Consider the following 18,365-nt stretch of genomic DNA (forward strand, 5'->3'; position numbering starts at 1 on the left):
AAGTTACTATTGATGCTCTTGGCAGATGAGAAATATGCTCACAAGAGCTGGACTTCTCCCCGGACTGATAAATATAAAGCAGACTGCCTTCTGTGCCGGCTGCCAGCTCAGCGCGGGGAATAGAAGATGTTTTCAATTCCGGAAAAGATACATGTGCATTGAAACACTGAACACTCAGCAAGGCCTCAGTCTCTTACTCACAGTGCACAGGCCTGTGGGCGCTGGGGGCTGCTCACAGTACGTAAAAATAAGCATATGGCAAAGTTTTGCAGAAATGAGACCTTTGTTATTGTAAATACATGCAGATTTTCATAGCAATTACACTGCAGCACTTTTAAGGGGCATGACTTCTAGTTTTATTATTTCCATTGGCATGGCTTTTCCATTTCAGCTTGCTTTAGTTCCAGTTCTGTGATAATTTCATGGCAGTACACTCATGTGTGGATATATACAGCATGAATGGCTCATGGTCTTTAGGTCCGAGTACTGAGGGCTGTTCTGCAACTCAGGAGAGCAGGTTTACAGGATCTATTTATGGGTCTCCTACTCTGTACCCAGCCTTTGAAAACGTTTCAGATCCATTTTCACCAGAGAACACAGCTAGTGAAAAACCACTGGCTTTTGGTATCACAGAGCTCACCATCCCTAAAGTTCTTGCTTTCACCCCTGATCTCCTAAAGTTGTAACATATGCATTAGTATGGAAACCATCACAGCTGAAAGAGTTCACAGGATGAATAAATTTAGGAATCTTCTCATTTGCCTCCAGGTTTTCTGAGTATCTCAATCGCAGTTTCAGATGTTGTCCGCAACAGTAACAGATAAAGCCTAACTCTAAAAAAGCAACAATTTAAGACAGAAAATCACATGTAATCACACATCTACAGTAAATGAGGCACTACAGAAATGCCAGAATATGGAGGTCAGACTAAAGTGATACATGATTTGAAAGAAGGCAAACAGCTCTGCCAGGAATCAGCAAGGAAACCAGACAAGTTAAGCAGTCATTTGCAGTATGACACAACAGCCAAATGACACTGAAAGCTCAGTGTCAAGTCACCCAAGGAAACATCCATGCTGCAGAGCAGCCCAGGAAGCCCCTGCTTGGAAAACCACACTTGGGACTTTGCTGAGTGGTGCTGGGAAACAGCAGGAGTGGAAACAACTAAGTAATTGAAACCTCAGAGGACACTCATGATCTGGAATAATTTCATCCTCCTGAGTTACAGGTAGCTCAGGGAGCTTGCTAAGACGGGGTGATGCCAGTGAAATGCTGCCCCCAGAGTGTCAAAAGCCCCTGTGCTGGCCCGTGGAGAACTGTAACAGGCAAATCCAGGAACCAAAAGCAAAAAACCTGAATTAACAGGGAGGCTGAGCAGAAATCCTGAGGACATAAGTGTTTGTGAGCCCTGATTGCCCATTTTTGGGAAATATCACTATCTCCAACCTCAACTTTCCTTTGCTGACCAGTTACAGCATAAAAACCATTAAGCCCTGCAAATGAACAGCTGCACAGCACCTGGTACTGCTAACAGCTCTTCACTAACCTGGTTTAGAAGCTGAAATAAATACTACACTTTTGTTTCTAAAGGCAAAAGCTGGTCATCAAAACCCATCTGTCACTGGCTGTGCTCCGAAACACATCTCATGCTAAACCCCACCTCACAATTGCACAAAGCACACCCCACTCACGGGGCTCCAGTAGGTACACTGACCAACCACTTGTCTCCTTCAATACACAAGTGCTGTATTTTGCCCACTGATCTAGTTCCTGAAAAAGGAATAAAAAGGCAGGATCCCCTGGCTCCTGATCCAGCAGCAAAGTTTTCAGTAAATTAACAGTAATTTCAGAAATTAACAGAAATTTCAGAAATTAACAGTAATTTCAAACAGCAGCAAAGACAAGCCTGAATCCTCAGATTATCATTTGCAAAACCCCAGCATCAGCATTAGCAAACAAAAAGGTCAAATCAGTTGGCTCAGACAGACTGTAATTTCTGTACCTATATTTATTAACACTAGGTACATAAAACTGAGGAGAAGTGCTAGAAAAACACACAGCGATGTTAACCACAATGGCAAACTGAATGTACCGATCCTTTCCTCCAGCCAGGAAACATTTTCAAGCAGTTTCTTTTACAGCTAGTCACTGGGAAGGAAATGCTTTTTAGACAGAAAAATATTTTCTTTTCCAGAAGACACCATAAAACCCAGGCACAGAGCACAGTATAGGTTTTGATGAGAATTAATTACTTGTTTACTGTGGTAGTTCATTACACAGCTAATCCCCACATATTGTCTAAACAACTTATTTCCTCCAGTGAGTGAGGAAAGGTCAATAGAAACAAAACAGTTTGGTTTTTTTCAAAGAAGATGATGCAGAACACTGGCAACACATCTGCAGGGTGTAAAAAGCTAAAGAGCAACATTAGAGGATGTCCTTTGAGCACCTTCCAGATTTTTCTAAGTGAAGGTATTCCAGAACGAAATGTTACCAAATATAATGGAATTGAGATGTTCCAGTATACAAAAATATTGTTCTAATCCAAGAGCTATTCATTCTTAAGAGCTGTGGGCTGTAGTTTATCATTAGCATCTAGAAGTGAAGGATGGTTATAAGTCAATTCCATTTCTCCCCAGTGACTAAATCATGTACTAGCTAAATCATTTATTAATGTCAAAGGATGACAGTTTTCAATTAAGATAATGAGATTCTAGAGGCTCTGGCCATCTGAACCCTGTTTGTGAATTTTCTCGCCAATTTAAAAAAAACCCAAAACAAAACACAAAAGGAATCAGTCTGACAAACTGATTTTACTTAAACTGGGTACTAACAATTTAGCATTAATCCTACCACATATCTGCTGCCTACATACCAAGAATAAATATTTATACTAGTAACCACATGCTGTTAGTCATTAACACAGGGTTAAGAAGATGTTAATTGAGTCATGGACATTGGAAACTGAAATCATTTTGCTCCCCTTGTAACTCTTGAGCTCCTCAGGTAAGGCCCCAGCCTTCGTCCATACAGCATCTCAGCAAACAGACACACAGCATCCAAGGTCTGGCTGCTCTAGGAGAAGAGGGCAAAACGGTCAAGGGAGAAAATCAAGAAACTGCTCACTCACACAGCAGGAGTGGGCAGCCTCCCCAACAATCAAAATGCCCTGCTGATCTTGGGTCAGGTCCAATGAGGACACATCCCTCCAGTAGCAAACACTGCTCAGAGTTGAGATATGTATTCCAGATCTTTTTAAGTATGATCCCTGTAAGAGAGCATCCTACCCTTTAGACCCTTTGCTGTTAACTTCCATGGAGTATCTGTAATATAAGTGCTGGTAGCAACAACCATTATTCTTTTTAGCCATCTCACACCCACTGTTCAAAGTAATTCTTTATATTGACCCACTAGTTTTCAGAAAAAGAAAAACAAACAAAAAAATCAAAAGAAACCATAAAGAACAACAATTACAATTACACAGTGAAAGTTAAGATAAGCTTCCCAGGGTAAAACTTCAAACTCCCACAGGCATTCAGTAAAGTCAAGTCAGAAAAGTAACACCACATTAGACTTGCTGGTTCAGATGTTACTAAGCACTGGCCAGACTCCATGCTTTCTCTTTTTATTTTACTTACAATTAGCCGGCAAGAGACAATGATTAGCTAAAAAAACCCACATTCCGTTCTGACCTCAAGGTGTACAAAGCAGAACAGCATTAAGTATTTCCAAAAGCAAACCCTGGATCTGTAGGCAGTGTGCAGTAAGGCATCAAGCAGCCCCAGCAGCAAGTCACCACACAGTGTTTATAGCACAAACTCTCACTATGGAGCCCATTAGCTCCTGGTAAGATCTGTCAAGGCAGGCACTGAGTGTCATGGCAGTCTCAGGCAGGCACCTGCCTCCAGACTCTTTTCCAAAGCCTTGTTCCAAGGCTGGACCTGTACAAACTACCACATACATGAGAATTTACAGAGGACAAGATTACAGCATATTTCTGTAGAATGGTGTGCGCTGCCAGCTCAACACCCTGCTCCACTGGAGATTGGATTTACCATCTCTGTTTGCAGTTCATATCCATACTCAGGAAGAATCAGAAGGACCAAAGAGTGCAACAACAATGCCAAGTATTGTGAATCACTCAGGCAAAGCAAGGGGTGTTACTCTGGTGCAGGCAACTCTGTTCACCAGGGGAATGTCACCATACAGCACACAGGATCCAGTCACCTTGACATTGCTGGCAATGCAATCATCTCCTTCCCAGTGGAAAAACTGATTACATTTAACAGGTGATGATATGCTTGAAAGTCATTCCTCCTACCTCCAATAGATGGACAAATTGTGCTGTGACAGTTTGTTCCAGTTACAAAATAGTCCCCAATTCCCCTGGAGAGATCCCAACAGCCCTGTTTCCTCCCTGGCCAGTCCGTCCCACTGGCACTGCAAAGGGACCCTTCACCTGCTCCTTTAGCCAGAGAGTTCCAATTAAAGGGCTTTAAAAAACCTCTAAGTTAAATAAAACTACTTCTGCCTGATGAGACCTACTAACTGGGATACTACAAAGACTAACTTTTCTGGAAACTGTGTTGCACAGCCAAAACCACTCTGCACTGAGGGCTCTGCAGCACAACTGCAATTGTTAGCAGTGACTAACATTGTTATCTAGAACTCCTCAAATTTACAACATTACTTTACAACCAATATGGGAAGTCACATATGGCACTGGCACAGCAGTGTAAGGACTAGGTTATTTTAAAGCAAATACCATATTGCAGAGCTCAGTGGAGACTAGATTTAAAAACCTCCCAGAAAAGAGTTTAAAAATTAAGAAAAAAAAAATTTAATCACCAGATAGATTTTTGGGAAATGAGGAAGAATATGACTGCACTTCCCTATTGCACATGTATGGATTTGAAAGTAAGAAGAAGTTGGGAACAATGGTTTTTTTTCCCAGGATGAGGCAGACTGCACTCTAACTTCAGCCCTGTAATGACAGCTGCTGGATAAGAAACATTTGTTTGTTGCTAAGAAATGTTGAAAAAAAATAAAAACCAAAATGGGCATTTTAGACCCTTTGAAGAAACAAATACATGACATTTTCACAAGAAAATGTGAAAATAAGAAAAGATCTCAGAAACAGACTGGATTCACAAATAAGAAATACGGGGTTTGGCTGAAAACAGAAAATATTTCCTGAGGCTCTGGAGGTGTGTCAGTCTCCTGGCTGTGCCGGGCGGCAGCTGCGGCCACCATAGAGCACCAGGGTTGGTGATGCTCTGAGCCCAGTGCTGGGCAGCTGCCACGGCCCTACTCCCACCCTTCTGTGAGGGACCCACACTCCCTTTTTTCCCCCCACAGAGGGGAGGAACTGTGTGACTGTGAGGCTTATTAACACTCACATAAGTATCCTGTCAAAAGGTCTTCCCCCCAGCCCAAAGCGAGCGGGCGGTGCACTCGCTGCGTGACAGACGTTCCTCTGGCAGATACACAGCAGCTCCTTATCCAAACAGCATTAGGGCCTGGTCCAGGATGACCTCAATAGCACACACGCTTTCCAAAAAGAGTCATGCAGAAACATTTAATTCAGCTCTCTTAGACATTAAGTCTTGTCTCATATAGCTACTCTAAAAAAAAGAAAAAAAATCAAGTAAAATTTGGACTTTTAAAAACACACAAAGTTTCTTCTCAACCATAATAAGAGAAACATAGGGTAACTCCACTGGCATGAGTATTGGCACTTAAGATTTATACCAACACTCTCAAAATACGAATTTGTACCAAAACCAAAACCCACACATAGACAAGGGCAAAGTTTATCCCCAAGTGAACAAAATAACATCTCTTGTAGACATTAATGGCTTCTGAAACTCTCTAGATTGATACAACATTAGTGATTTAAATGCCAAACCACATTCACTCCGTTTATCTTGGGAAGCTCCACATCCATGTAAGAACACCCTCAGAGCATAACAGAGGAATGAAAGGTCAGGCTGTTACGTCCAGAACCAGTGCAGTAAACTTAAACAAGGTACGGGCATTTCCCTGGTCAGTGCAGCCCACTGCAGCTGGCTATTTTTCTAGTATCATATAAGCAGCATTAATAACTTCTGATACAGAGAAATAAAAAACTCAAATTGAAAAAAACAATATAAATACCCTCTGAAAGTAATTTAAACCAACCAGAAGTGAGCTATTTCAGTGCAAGATTTCTGCAGACCTGGCTCCTGGGCCATGCCAGGCTGCTCATGGACTTCTCAGGTCCCCAGTTGATAACCTGCTCCTCCTACCCCCAGAAGCTCTACATCACTATACAGCACTTAACTTCATCCAAAGCCTCTTCAGATTCTGTCTTTCTGAAAAACACATGTAGATACTTTAATCTATTCAGACTTCACTGCCCCACACAGGTGGACCCTGCTCTGCCCTGCTGGAGCACAGTCCCAGGGTCAAAAAACCTGTCAAGCTTGTCCAGCCACAGGGGTGCAAACCCTAAGCTGTGGCTCTGAATATCTCTTTCCAGGTGAAGATCTGTCCATGACTCATTTCAGCTCACACTTGCAGCTCAATGTCTCTTCAAATGTGACTTTTCCTTAGGGGAGATGAGCTCCACCACTTCTGCAGTCTGAAACTTGTCAGCATTTTAAACGTGAGCAGGATGGGGGAGAATGGCCTCAGGAAAGGAATTATTAAGCACTGACAAACTAGAATTTGCAACTAGAAAAAGTGAGTATTTTTCACAGTCTTGAAGTGCCAGGGCTTTTCACTACCTTTGATTATGAAAGGTAGTCATTCATTTAGAGATGGGTTTCAGGCTGGCCATAATGCCCAGACAGGCTGCCCTGTGCCTTTGCAGACCCTGCAGCAAGCCTGGTATTTCTGACAGGACTATTTCCTACACCAGGCAGCCCCACTTCCCACTGGACACCCCCAAAGAAATGATCTGAACTCCATGCATGATGGTCATTGAGGAAAACAAAATCCCAAGTCTTCACAGCAGGTTAAGTCTTGGGAACTGTGTGTCCTGTTCCCAAGACAGAAGCTGCAGGACTGTGAAGGGCAGGTGAAAGGAATCATGCATGACCTCAAAAGCTACAAGAAAAATAACTGACTATTGCAACACCCATCTGTGGGAAAAGGAAGAACCTACCTGTGCTTCTGTAACCTTTCAAATTGTTCAACTAGCCCTTCCGTAGCAACTCTGTATTTTAGAGGTACAAGATTAAAACATTGCCCTTTGAAAATGTTACATCCCAGCACCAAGCTTCAAGCTCTTTAACGAAAAAAGATCCTCTAAACACTAGATCAGACAAAAGTCAATCACAAACAAATGTTTCCTAATATTCCTTATAAACCACGGAATAGTTACATTGCCATCTCAAATGCCAAGATAAAAGTTAATGGATTCAAAGGCCTATCCCTATGCACCGAGATAGGGCTGCATGCCTAAATCTGAGTGATTTAACACTCGTTTATCAAAGTGAACTGTTCAATCTCACGGAACGTAACATCCCTTCTGCAGACTTCAGCACTGATACTCCATCAACAAGAATGTGACAGAGAGGGTTTCACTTCCCCCATCATCCCAATCACGTAACCCAACAGGCAGCGGTGTGGATGGCAGCGCAGCACAGCCTGAGGGGAGCCAAGGCCACAGATCCACAGTTCCCAGGGCAGCCCAGCTCAGGAAGGGTGAGCCTGAACCCAGCTCAAGGCCTGGCCAGCGCCTATACCTTGTCCTTGGCTGGAGGATCTCAGCTTTGGGTGTCTCAGCAATCACTGATGGGTTTTTTCTTTGTTACCTAAGAGAAAAAACAAGCACCCAGCAGTCTTTAGCAGCACTGCACATCCCTCCAAGCAGCTCGTTTTAGCAGGAGGCACCAAAGCTGTCTCTACTATCAGGATTTTCTCAAACACACAGAACCAAGCTCAATAGGCCCTTTCAGCCACCCTATCAAGAGGGCCGACACAAAATTTTCAAAATATCCTTCCTTCTAATTCTAATCCAAACAACAGAGCACAGCTGTGAAAACTGAAGCCTGTACAGATCCACACTGTACAGGCTCCTTCTTAAAAGTACTGGGACAGGATTCAAGCTTCTACATTTTCTGATTCAAATTTATAGTCAGGCATAGAAAATTCCCATGGACTACAGAAAAAAAGAAAAATGCTTAAGCTGAGAGTTTTCTGAAAGATGAAAAAAAATTCACTGCTGTCTTCTGCTGACACACTGTGCGGCAAGCTGGGACAGAGGTCCACACTATGCCCTGACAACCAGGCAGCTCAGGGATCTGCCAAATGGTGTTTGCTTAAGTTCCAAAAGGTACTTTTCTGGTCAAAAACTAGAAAAAACATAATAAATTCCATATGGAAAAGCTAAAATTGGGCAAAAGGCTCTGTTAAATAAATAGCCTCAAATGAAGGCAAAAAGGATTAAAATGTTGTTTTTCAAGTCTGATGTATTTTTTTTCTAACAATTTTGCTGCCTGTCTTCTCAGTCTCTAGCTCAGAGCCACAGCCAGAACAACCAGCATACCATAATGCTCCTATAGTGCATAGTACTCATAGTGCTCCTCTTGCTCCTCTCCCCAGCAGAAGAGAATACTAGAAAACCAAGGACAGAATTCCTTAACATGACACTAGAAACCAAGTTCAGCAAACTAATTTGGATGGGACAGTTTTGATGAATAGTAACAGAAATTTGTTTTGCCTCTTTTTCTTAACGAGAATGACAGGGAAGGAGCGAAGGGTGATTTCTCTCCCCAAGAAACCACCATTTTCAGGTCAGTGTCACCGTAATCAGTTCAGAAAGCACAGATTAATCCTGACAGGAGGAAAGCGGGTGCCCAACTACAGGAAAGCTGCAGAGCAGCTGAGACTCACTATGGAGAGCTTCTCCCTGTAGCCATTCAGAGAAGGAATTTTGCATCCAACCCTCCTTCCTGTCCCTCAACACCCAGGCTCAGGGAGGGAAAGGTGAGCTAGAAACTTGCAGGTTCAAATTATGCATTTGACGTTGCCATCATCACCATGGAGATCCCTTGCCCTTGGCCCTTCACAGACCCCAAACTCCTCTTATCCTGCCTTCCAGACAGCAGAATTACTCAGGAAGCTCCATAGCAGAGAGAACTGTTCATTTTAAATGAGACTATACAAACCCTCTGATCTCCTGTAATAGTCTGATGGATGGGTTTCCTTCCCTGCTCTACAGTCACCAGGCTCAAGGTTTGTACTGACCCTGCTGAAGTTTGGATCAGGTCCCACTGTGAGATCTTCAGAGCAGTTACTTCACCAGTGGGACCAGACTGAACCTGAGTTCTCCTCTCCAGACACTCAGTGAGTGGCTGAGTTTTCACAAGAGCACAGTCTACCAGGTAAAATACTCTCTGGAAAAGACTGGTACTGAAGAGAGCTGAATACACCCAGCTGAAGACTTGTAAACTTACTCCAGGGTCATTCTGAAAGCTTCACATGAGACATATGGAATAACCATCTCTCAAACCCAGAGGGAGCTTGGCATGGGAAGAAAGAGATGGCCACAAATCTGAGCTTCAGGACACTTAATTACATTTCTATCTGCTCTCAGTGTTCTTGGCAGTTCCCATCAAATATATCTGCAGAAAATGTTTTCACGTGAGGAGACATTTGAAAATTGTCTGGCATAACACAGACCCAAGGCCACAAAGGGTGATGGTGCAAGAACTCTGACTGCCCCAGTGCTATCCCAAACCCAGCAGCATTGTGCTCACAGCATAATTCTGTCAGTAAAACTCACCAGCCGCAACCCAGGTTAGAAATGTTCCTGCTCACACTGCCTGGAAGCAAAACCAGCCATTAATCTGTGAAAGGGACATTTATTTAAATGATCCCAATGAAAACACGTATGGAGTTTTTTCAAAGAACAACACTCCAGAAGCCGTCTGCCAAGGTGTCAGTGCAACAAGACCAACTTGGTCATTCTGAGGCTATGTATAATTTTGTTGATGCAACATCATTAAAAGAATATTAAATACTGGCAATACACAACTTTTTATTTTTCCTTCAGAATTTTTGCAAAGATTTATATTTGCCACTCCGTATTTTCAGTATTTCAGCAGGAAAAACAAATCATGAAATGTTATATTAGGTCTTCTCAGGACACTTGTACAATCACCTACATTTAAAATCTTTGGTCAAAGGGTTCTGATGCACTTATTCAGAAACAGCTCAGAAGACTTAACACTGTCACCTGTAACTTTTCCAGCTATTACCTGAAGTGCAAATAAGTTCAATTACTATACATGAAAGCACTATGGGGAAACAAAAGTTGTAAGTACTAAACATTGTTTAAAGGGACTTTTCAGCTACGCCTTTACCTGTCTCCGGGTAACCACACTCTCCTCTTGCCTGCCCAGAGCCACATCAAAAACACAGTAATGCTGTAAGGGGCAGGACACTTAGCCCAACACCGCAGCACCAACCCAAGGCGTGTCTGCTGAGAACACAGCCACGCTTGGAAGGAAATGGTAACATCTGCACACACCACTGCTGACTGTCCTGCTGGATGACACCAGGGACACAGAAAATCTGAAACGGGCACTTAAAATTCTGAACTTAGACTGAATGCTTTAGTTTGCCTTTCTTCAAGGAAATTATGGCTTAACTTTTTTTTCTTGATCATCAAACAGGCTGGCAGTTTCATAAACAGAAACTAGTAGTACACTTAAATGAACCCTGAAGATCATTTCCCAGGGGGCTTTCCACAAGGCACTCACCGATTTTCATTTTCTTTTGGTCATAGAATGCTTCCCAAAATTAACATTTTTCCAGAGCCATTCATTTTCTACAAAGAATAAATAATGTAGAAAAAAAGGAACTGCCTGAGCTAAGTGGTGCCAGATGAGCCAGCTGGAATCATGGGGCTTTGTTTTAAAGATTCCTGACTGCTGTAAAGTCATAGCAGCAAACTAGTGCAAAAACTCTGATGCCTTGAAAGATATCCTGAAGCTATATAGTGCCAAAACACCGGGCTGTAAGACTTCAGACGTTTGCAGCCACATGACTCAGGCTTAAATTTCAAATACTTTTCACTTTTTCCTTCTGACACAAATTTAATGAAACCAGAGTTCAGTAGTAGGATCAGTCCTGCTATACATGTCTTGCAGCAGTTTCTGCCTAGACAGCTGCTTGTGTGCTTACAGCTTGCTTGTGTTTGGTTTAGAAAGGTCTTCCATATGCTTTTAAAAATTGAAAAACTCTTGCTTCAACTGACTGTATGCTGCATTTTTTAACACACATATGCATCTGAACACTGAAAAGGATTAGAAGCTCATTTTGAAAGCACCAGTAGCACCTAAAACCACATTACATCTGAACACATGCAAACATTTGTCACCAAACCACAGAGGCCATGATCACCTTGAAGCCATCACACATGTGTAAGTCTACCCAGAGGTGACTTTTCTTAAGTGAAAGATCTTTTCAATGCTCCTGACATAGGAAAGGCATTTGTTGTGTATACTAGTGGTAGCGGATGCATGTAATACACATGAATTTAGCAACAGAGTCTATGATCATAAAATTTAAAAGTATAAAAGTAGATTGAAGATGCAAGGTTGCAGGTACATTAACATATTCCTGTAAAACAAGCAATGTGTTTATGAAGCCTTGGAAAACAGTGCTCACAGCCCAGCCTGAAGGTGAGCATCAATACCCCAATACTGCTGCTTTCCCTTTTTTCACTTCCATTAATAGCTACACTGTTGTTTTACAGCTCTGTCTTAGTGATGTGGAGGTACACTACACCAGCAACTCAAAGGCTGTGGTAAAGCAACCTTACACAATCTTATTTCTCATGGACTTCAGAGAACTACACAAGTTACATGATGGCAGAATTAAGCCCTGGAGGAGTTCAGGAAATCAAACTTGCCGTGGTGAAGGACTTGAAGCTTCCTGCCCTTCATCACCCGCTTCACTTCATCTCACCTTGCCCACCCACAGCTCTCCTGCACACTATTTCACAGCACATTAGGAAAGATGTGGAACTCTACTTTATGAAAGAAATAAATTCTAACTATGTGAGAATATACTGCAGCCATCCATTATTAAATCCTTGCCCAAAAATGGCCCCAAATTGTGGGTTTCAATAAGAATATTGCATTTCCAGATGAGCAGACAGAGAATCACTGAAGTCCTATTGTGAACACTTAGCTATCTGCACACCTATATGAACCCAAGCAGTGTCCAGCCCAAAGCTCCCTAACACAGCACCCCTGTCTGTTCCCCTCTGCCTGACCCCCACTCATGTGAGTCCACCCCCTGTACCACCCACAGAAGCAGAGTGAGACCTTCTCCAAAAAGAGGGCTCATGAGCGTGGCTCAGCTCAGGGATGCCTGGCAACACAGCACAAGGCTGGGCAGCACCAGCACTGCTGCACCTCTGCTCCAGGGGTAAAGCTATTTGAACACAGCGATCCCTATTACCTACATGTGTCAAGAGAAGCAGGGAAACTTATAAACAGAGCCTCTAAACAGCACAACCTCAGAAACTATGCACCCACTGGGATTTATTATCTAGAAACAATGTCTGGCATCAAGCTTTCAGGAAAATTTAGGTTACAAAGCAAATAGCAACCACCTCTCAGGCAGGCACACAAAACTCTGAGAACACCTTGCTTGTTTTCAAACACCACTTCAGAGTCCTCATGGGAGCATCACTGAGACCATCAGCTCCAAAATCCCAGCTGTGCTGCCAAGGGCTGCTGAACCAGGCACAAAGGCTACATTTGGAAATAGTTTTAAAGAAAGATCTGGCAATATTTTCGGCATCATTTCAACAAGTGCAACTGCCACAAACATCGAGCTACAAATCAGTGCACACTTATGCTTATAACCATTGATAAGGTCTGCTGCAAACATGGCAATGAAAACCATACCAGGCAGGTACAGTGAGCTCCAGACTGGAGTCTCCACACTCCCAGAAGGGAGAACGACCTTTAAATATCTGAAGCAACCTTGATTGCTGCTCCAGAGATGACTGGGAGGTACACACGTGTTCCATATGCTCACCTGCACTTTACTGAACACAAGCCAGGAATGCTGCCACAGAAATTAGAAGTGAAAAAGTCTCCCATACAGACACAGTCCCAGATCATCTCTCTTACATTAAGTGTGAATAATGCTAATCCTGTATTACCTGCAAAATCATGATCTTCTTACCACATCAGAGACTCACTGATCCCTGTAGAATATTCCTGCAACATCCCAGCTGTATGATTTCACATGTAACTGCCTGTCCCACTAACTTTGGATAAAACAGATGAAACTTCAATGTTGCTATAGGTGAAAGAATCATAAAAAGTAAAAGGAAAGGAACAGCAAAAGAAAAAGCAGGCTTCACTGTATTATATTTTCAAGAAGAAACCTCAATATCTACATTTTTCGAGCTTATTCTTCTAATCCGTTTAAGTCAATTCTACGTATCTTCCAGAAACAGAGAGGCTTCTTCATTAAACAGCAGCATAACAGGAAAAGCTTCCATCAGAGGGAAGTAGAGAACAGGCAGACAAAAAAAAAAAAAAAAAAAAAAAAAACCCAAAAAAAAAAAAAAAAAACCCAAAAAAAAACCACCACCAAAACAAAAAACAAACCCAAATCAAAAAACAAGTGATCACAGCTTATTCCAGCAAAACCAGAAACCCAGAAACCAAGGCTCTGGGAAAGGGGGCACATTTTAGCAGCAGATGAAGCTTTCAGCAGCAAGTGGCCACAACAGCAGTGGGGACAAGTCCAGCTCATGCCCCAGCTCACTGTGTTCTGTAACCCAGCTGCTGATGACACTTCATTCCTATTGCGTATGCGTGAGCTTTGCTGCTGACCTCACTACTGGAACTGTACCCATCCCGTCAATGCCAAAAACTTCAGCACAAACTATGAAACTTGACAGGACTGAGCATATTTGGAACAGAAGCAGATTTTGCATGAACGGCAACAGACCAGGAACGCGCAGTCTTGTCATCCATTGTGTGGGACTGGGAAAGGAGGCCCGTGGGCAATAGAGGACCATGGCACACTTTGTGAGAACGTGACAGGAGCCTTCACACCACAATGGTCACTGCCTTTTAAGTTAAACATACACAGCTTGCCTTAGCACCGAGGGCAGGACTGACCTGCACCAACAAGCATCCACTTCCAAAGGCAGTTCGTACTTTCCCTTACTGAACCAGGCCAAAAGAAATATTCTGAGAGATGAAAATATTTTCTTTGCCGTTTTACTTAGTACAGAGCTACACCACGGACTAACAACAGACCTGCACTTCACCAAGGCTGGGTACTGACACAAGATACATATGGGTCAAAACTAAGCCACATACCGTGCACACATCAGAGCATCAAGAAAGCTGGGCCAGCTCCACACTTTCTGTACCCATACATCAGCCTGATGTAAAAGACATGGCTGCATCTGCCATTATATATCCCCCAAATATCCTACAGAAGTGACTTGGCATAACCTGTAATCCCACAATACATTAATAGAGAACATAAAACGTCATCTATTCTGCCCAGTGACCACATACCACCCTGCTACAACCAAAATCCCACGCCCAGCACCCTCACAACACTTGCTTGTCAGCCAGCAAGAGAGCTTGTGATGGCAGGGACAAGCAGAGGGCCCCCCTTCAACACTCCCATTGCACCAACATTTGTTTCACAGCAGCTATGTGCCAGGAGAGAGGGAACCTGGGACAAAGAGAGCAACATGGGACACCTGAAACTAAATTAAGATGTTGAGGGGGAGGAAGAAGGGAAAAAAGATGCATTTATACCTTGCACAAGCTCTCCTCAGAGGGCCCAGCAGCTCTGCCAGCAGTTCTGGACGGGCCAGTGATTCACAACATGTCAAGGGGAGATCAGACTACTTGAAAGGACCAGACTTCAAGGGTTTTTTGGAGAAAAAAATTTCAGAGGGGTGGGGGATATTAGATAGTCTATTGCCCATGTAACTCTAGCTCATATGTATATGGATTAGGATTAAGCTTTCAGTTACAGAATCTCATCCTAGCTACCCCAGCATCCTTCCCCTCACTGCATTCATTTTGTCCACAATTCACTACATTGTCATTTAACCCCTTCTGTGAACACAGAATTATTATGGACTTCTTGTGACTTTTCCAAGAAGACTTTTTCTTTTCTCCCCATTTCAGGAGCTGGCATAAGTCCAAAGCATATTTACTTCTGCAATTTTGGATCTCCCTGATTTCTTTACTTTTTAGAGCACTACAGCAATTCATGTACTTCCCCAGAAACTCCTGTTGGCAAAAAGTGCATTTACAGACACTCATCATTTTGATCGGCTCAGGATGCCTGAAGACTCCTGCCACAGGCAACCAACAGTAGGTTTGCACAAAGTTAGTGGCCGCTGTTGAGAACTTTGGTGCTTGTGGCTCCCCTTCAAGAACAGGCTCCCCTCACTACAGGCTTGGGTTTTGCTACAACAGGTAAGTGAGAAGCCCAGTGATCATCCCCCCTCCAGGCAGCGCCGGTTCCCCACAGCACACAGCCATTCCCACCCGCTCCCTAGGGTCAGACCCCTAACAGCGCACAGGATACAACTAAACAAGGCTAAACAAGGTTACACTCACAAGCTTACTCTGCTAAATGCAAGCATTTGGTTCTCTTTAGCCTTGCATGCTCTTGTAGGCAGTATCAGATATTTGTCATAATAGTACCTTGTTATTTTAACACCTCCCTAATTCCACAAAGGGGACACAAAGCCATTCTGTACAATCCACACCAGCATAACACTACTAACCTCGGCTTTCCCTTTCTCCTTCCCTTCCCTCACCACCTTCTTTGTCACCAACCCTGGATGCAGCCTCACCTGAGGTCTGTCCCCTGCAGCACCATCTCCCCCGGGAACACCCCTACCTCCACAGCGCCCAAGACCATTAACTCCTTCACACAGGGCATCCTGCCACTTGCACTTGGCAGAGAGGTTTCTGACTAACACAAGGAAAGACGTAACTAATAATACATGCACATAGTTTTACCCCGGAATCCATCAACTGTGTATGTGGTAAGTCATTCCTATCCACTAAAATCAAGCTTCTTATTGTAGAGAAAAGTACAGCTTTTTTAGACCAGGAATTATTCCCCTTACTGGCTGGTGAAGATTAAAGCTCATAGATCTCTCAGCTTGGCTCTACTACCAACTCCAATCAAACCGCTGAATTTTCTGCTTGATGATATCAAAGCAAATTCTCAATTTGGATTGCAAAAGTAGTAATAATCTTTTCTTGTCATCTGCTGTGCCCATTGATTCTTATTTAAGATGCCCAATTCTCTCTCACTAGACACTTGCTCTGGAAAACTACACGAAACCGACGCAGTGGAACTACAAAGTGAGTTTTATTTCATCTCGCTCTCTGCCTGTCTCGGATTTCCCCGGACTATGCAACACGCACAAGCCACACGAACAACGGCACAGCCGGCACGGCACAGCCGAGCGCTGCCGGAGGAGGGTGCGGCAAGGGGGGACCCCGGTCACCCTGACACATCCCGACCTCTGGGTGTGGGGGTGGCGAAGGACTCCCACGGGATTCCGCATCCCCCGCGCGCCGCTCCGAGAGACCGTCCCGCTGCCGCGGGTCAGGCGGGGCCGGGCCAGGGGTGCCCCTCACCCGCGGGGGCGGCAGAGAAGCCCCTGAGCGGCGCGTCCCCCGCCGAGCCCCGCCGTCGCCGTCCGCAGCCGGCACCGAACCCCGCCGGGGGCGCCGGGGGCGCCGGAGCCGCCGAGCAGCGACACCCGGGATGTTGCCGGAGCAGCGGCCCCCGCGCTGCGTGTGTGCGGTGCGCGCGTGTCCCGTGTCCCCGCACACCCACCCTCCGCGCCGGCGGGGGGAGAAGTTGCCACAAACTCCCGGTACAGGGATGATGCTCCGCCGGTCCCGCTGCCACCCCAGAGCCGCGCGGCCCCGCCGTCCCCTCCGGCTCGGACCCCGGCCGCCCCCCTACCTGCAGCCGCTCCGTGGCCGGCTGCCACATGGTGCCGCGGCGGCGGGAGGCGCTGCCGAGCGGGGCCGCGCGCGGCTCTCTGCGGGCGCGCGCCCCGCCCCGCCCCGCCCCGTCCCGCCCACGCGTGGGGGGCCACGCGCGGACCCGCCCGGCAGCGCCGGTCCCCCGGGCACGGCACCCATCCCACCTGGGCACGGCATCCTTTCTCCGGGGCACGGCATCCATGCCCCGGCCACGGCATGTATCCCCCCGGGCGCGGCATCCCCCGGGCACGGCATCCATTCCCCCGGGCACGGCAAGCATCCCACCTAGACACCTATGGGTACCGGGATAGCGCCTCCCCCCAGCTGCCGGCACAGCCCGGCGTGTCCCAGCCCCGCACGGCGCTCTCGGGCAGCGGTGCCGGCCTCCCCACTGGCGCTCGCTGTGCGCTGCCTGGGAGCGTGTGGGCACCCCCTCCCCCAGAGGAGCGCTCCCCAGGGGACGCTTGCCTCACCGCACCTGCAGCTTTTGCCTCCTGTTCTGCAGGTGGTTCAAACTGCTGCCAAGCACGTAGGACGTGTCATGGCTCTGTAAGGCCGCTGCTGCTGGCAGTGCAGAGTCATGGAGCACCAGCTCCATGGGAGCCACCAGCTGGGGGCAGGATCCCCCCTGCGCGGGCAGTGCCAGGGTGGTCCCCCGAGGGGCCAGCACCAAGCCAGCATCAAGGCCACATTCAGCTGTTTCACAGTGTCGGGCATCCCAGGTGTGCCCAGTATTCCAGCTGTGCCCCGGCACTCACAGGGACACACACACACACTGTGTAGAGGTCTGCAGGGACTGCTCTTCCCTGTGGAGGCCAGAAATGCCACCGAAAAGCAAAGTCTCCGCAGGTTCCAAAGCTGCACCAAGGAAGATTTTTTCCAGACACAAAAGCTGCCCCTGGTCCTTCGTGCTCACCTGAAGCTGCCTGGGCAGTGCCTCATGCTTGGATGCAGGAGGATTTGTTAAAAATCCAGAGGAGCCCATCATACTTTTCCTGAGCATTGACCACCACAGCCTGCAACCTGCAAGCCAGGCTCTAACACATTGTGGGGGTGTGACCCCAGGGACACGGGGTATCCTTTCAGTGTCAGTGTTTTAAATAGCAAGGAAAAGCAATACTGAAGGGAATCTTCTTTTAAAAAACAGGCATCAGGCTCACCTGTGGACAAACCATGACCTTTGGCAGGGCAGCTCTGCCACAGGAGCTATCTTGAGGACCAACACCTTGAGACACATTGCAGGATCCAGGTGAGGCTGGATGTGATCAGAGCAAGGCCTCAATACACGTGAACTTTTAGATTGTTTCTGAAAAGGCTCCACCAGTACATCCCTGGGCAGTGATGGCCTAATTA

At 45.7% G+C, this 18,365-nt stretch overlaps 1 protein-coding gene across 3 annotated transcripts in view; it reads right to left on the bottom strand.

The window, feature by feature from the left end:
- Positions 1-17,075, bottom strand: part of PID1 (phosphotyrosine interaction domain containing 1) — an 89,326-nt gene extending 72,251 nt beyond the window's left edge. The window contains exon 1 of one of the 3 annotated variants that reach the window (XM_032119883.1): positions 16,990-17,075. In XM_032119883.1, coding sequence (XP_031975774.1) covers positions 16,990-17,019 — 30 coding nt within the window. In that variant the 5' untranslated portion in view covers positions 17,020-17,075. Of the gene's footprint in view, positions 1-13,171; positions 13,334-16,857; positions 16,907-16,989 lie in introns of those variants that run through there. The other 2 variants (XM_032119886.1, XM_032119884.1) reach the window with 2 other exon arrangements.
- Positions 17,076-18,365: the final 1,290 nt, after the last annotated feature.

This window comes from Corvus moneduloides, chromosome 10, assembly GCF_009650955.1.
Source record: "Corvus moneduloides isolate bCorMon1 chromosome 10, bCorMon1.pri, whole genome shotgun sequence".
Lineage (NCBI taxonomy): Eukaryota > Metazoa > Chordata > Aves > Passeriformes > Corvidae > Corvus > Corvus moneduloides.